The sequence below is a fragment of the Haliotis rufescens genome, unplaced genomic scaffold (assembly GCF_023055435.1).
Source record: "Haliotis rufescens isolate VD_foot unplaced genomic scaffold, xgHalRufe1.0.p SCAF_1, whole genome shotgun sequence".
Lineage (NCBI taxonomy): Eukaryota > Metazoa > Mollusca > Gastropoda > Lepetellida > Haliotidae > Haliotis > Haliotis rufescens.
Window position 1 is genome coordinate 62,252,907 of NW_025963779.1, and position 2,879 is coordinate 62,255,785.

Below are 2,879 nucleotides of genomic sequence, written 5' to 3' on the forward strand. Positions count from 1 at the left end.
ATCTTACATGGTACTATTTGTTTTGCACACTCTGTATAGTTGATCTTCAGTGATCCATTCAGATAACTCTCATAACTATGTTGCCTTTTACGCCTATTGGAGTTTGTCTTGGTAGATACTTGATACTGATTATACCTGGCGTTGACGTTTGGTATTATATTGTTGCAATGATTAATTGCTACTGTTCACAAAAGTGTTTTATTTGCGATTCTACACGTATACCTATTGATTGTTTAGATGCATTGAAGATGTATGTAGATTGTCATGAATTGTGATTGTGTTTGATTGTGTTAGGTGTTGAGTGAGGTTGATGTTTTACAGTTGGGGGGAGTTGATTAGGTATTCAATCCATTGAAGAGACTGGCACATTTCTAATTTACTTTCACAAATTCAGTTCAGTTCCGTCACGTTTAGGTAATTTCCAAAATGTCCAATTCCCTATACATACCTACCATATATTACCGTGCTTGTTTTTTTACATGGATTTGTGATTAATATAACATGATGTATGATGTAATTGGAATTGTACAATGGATTTTACAAAAAAATATTTTATGATTATAGACCATTGTCAAACGAACGTCCATGTTATGTGTCATTTTAGGTTTTCATCCTCAATTCAAGTTGACATACCATTTTGCAAACATTTTAAAGAAACATAAGCACTTTCTTATTGATGAAACACTTTTCTTCTTTCGTGTTGAAACATAACAATAAGACAAAGAAACTAACTATAACAAATTTATTGAAACAAAATAAAAAGAATGTAATCATGATCTAACACTCAGAACCGGTGCTGTCTAAACGCTGTTTCCTCCGACTGTTCATGGCCATCAATAAAGTCCCAAAGATATGATCAACGTCTTCAATGTTCATGGCACTACACTCCACGTGGCTACAATGGAGAGTGTCTGTGGCCACCTTGGATGCTGTGTGAGTGGGGACCACTCTGTTACTGTCCGACTTGTTCCCGACCAGAACTATTGGAGGTCTGTCAGAACCTGAAATGTGCAAGAAGAACGTTTAAGATATAACGAGATGAATTCAACAAACGTCACGTAATGGTACATGTCATTATAAGGAAGTATTATCATGGAATGAAGTTTGAGAAATAACATCGTCACATCAAATACGTTTTGGCAAAAAGGGCAGATTATCAAAACTCAATAAAAAAACTGTTCACATCCAATCTCATCACCTACATTCCTATGAAAACTCACCTCGAATCATTTCTATCCGAAGGCATATTTTAAGGGCTCTTGCGAAGGATTTGGCATCATCAACAGCATACACTACGACATAGCCATCCGCGTGTTGGGTGCGATACTCTCGCATACGCTGTCGTTTCTCCGTCCCAGATGTGTCGACAAGGTCTACAGAGAGCTGGCAGCCACCTGATCAAAGCGAGGAAACATTTTAAATAACTGATGTACAATCAATAACAGGATTGGGATGGTTGTGTGGTATTAGAATGACGCTACCTGACAATCAAAGGTTTATAATGTATAACGTCAGTGCAATTGAATAACACATACTATTCGTGTGATAACTCACCGCGAATCATTTCTATCCTAAGGCATTTTTCGGGGACTCTAAACAATAGCTCTAGCATCATCAACAGCATACACTAAAACATGGTCATCTGCTGCTGGATGCGACACTCTCGCATGTGTTATTAGTTATGGAGGGGGCACGGGTGGCCCAGTCGTCTAAGCCGCCGAAATTCGCTGTGCAGAATTGTGTCCCTTCGGCACGCCAGAAACCTGTGATTGTGGGTTCGAATCTCGGTTCGCCCCGATTATGTTTCTAGGTTTGTCAGCACCATACCCGTGCTCGTTGGTTTCACCGAAGTGGTAAACGTCTGAGCCCTGCATCACTTCGGGCTTTCCACCCACATTAAGCTGACACGCTGTGATATAACTGGAATAATGTTTAAAAAATCAGTGTTAAACCCAACTCACTCACTCACTCACTCATTCTATAACATGTCTCACCAGGCAGATTGGCTGTGGTTGTGTAGTAGTCCTCCTTTGTCTTGCGATGTTTAGCGGGGAAGGTTCTGGAAACAAACTGTTGAGCGATGGCAGACTTCCCCACTTTCTCTGCACCCAAAATAACGATATTTGATTCGTCCATTTCAAGTTGCTGGTGTAACGAACGTTTAAAGATGTCTTTTCTCTTGAAGAGTACCTGACTTTCTGCCGATCTATTCGGCTTTTATACCATTTCATTCATTGATGTCATCATGTTTATAACACCTTTCTTCGTAGATATATGTATTGAAACACAACCTTACATTCAATGCGTGACATTTAGATACCCCCACTGGGAACTATATTTAAATTTGACAGAACCTATTTTTCACAAGCATATGTTCATGTGTTACAAACAAAATACGATTACAGCAGGTGATCGAGAGCATCATGTCCCACAGTGGCACCCTGTCACAACACTGTGGAACCCGTCCCGAATACACGCAAAGTCAACTCATTTGTTCACCTGAAAAAAACACGGGGACATATCTTACAAATCAAAATAGTGAATTGCATCGAACATCATTTTGTCAGTGATGCGTCACATTTGGAAATGTCCTCCACATGTCTACCATCAGATTTTTACTGAGGCCTTGAATGTTCTAACCTTTATCAAACAACTTTTTTCAAGTTGGGGTGGGTAAATAAGTGGGAGGGAATTGTCTATCTTATTGTTATTGAACTATATCAAATCATCGATATACCTGAAGCTTAAGTTAGACTTCTTGGCCAAATTCCCTTGTTTGGACTTTGCCAATCCGAGCAGAAATTCCTATTCATATGCATAAAGAATCTTAATTTTAAGAATGTGAAGAGTCCGACCTTTGTTAAAATGCCCCAGCCGAG

General features: G+C 39.2%; 1 protein-coding gene across 1 annotated transcript; it reads right to left on the reverse strand.

Annotated features, from left to right (window-relative positions):
* Window positions 1-777: 777 nt before the first annotated feature.
* Window positions 778-2,136, reverse strand: LOC124112590 (ras-related protein rapB-like). Its single transcript, XM_046472756.2, has 3 exons — window positions 1,995-2,136; window positions 1,221-1,394; window positions 778-1,001 (listed from the first exon to the last, which is right to left on the reverse strand). The coding sequence occupies exons 1-3, from the start codon at window positions 2,134-2,136 to the stop codon at window positions 778-780; spliced, it is 540 nt and encodes a 179-aa protein (XP_046328712.2).
* Between the last annotated feature and the right edge of the window lie 743 nt (window positions 2,137-2,879).

What these genes read in the sequence shown, in the direction of transcription:
- LOC124112590 (XM_046472756.2), bottom strand. Translation starts at nt 2,136, where the DNA reads ATGGACGAATCAAATATCGTTATTTTGGGTGCAGAGAAAGTGGGGAAG. An exon ending in AACCACAGCCAATCTGCCTG is followed by an intron (nt 1,395 to 1,994) that starts GTGAGACATGTT and finishes CGCTTTGATCAG; the next exon opens with GTGGCTGCCAGCTCTCTGTA. An exon ending in TCGGATAGAAATGATTCGAG is followed by an intron (nt 1,002 to 1,220) that starts GTGAGTTTTCAT and finishes TGCACATTTCAG; the next exon opens with GTTCTGACAGACCTCCAATA.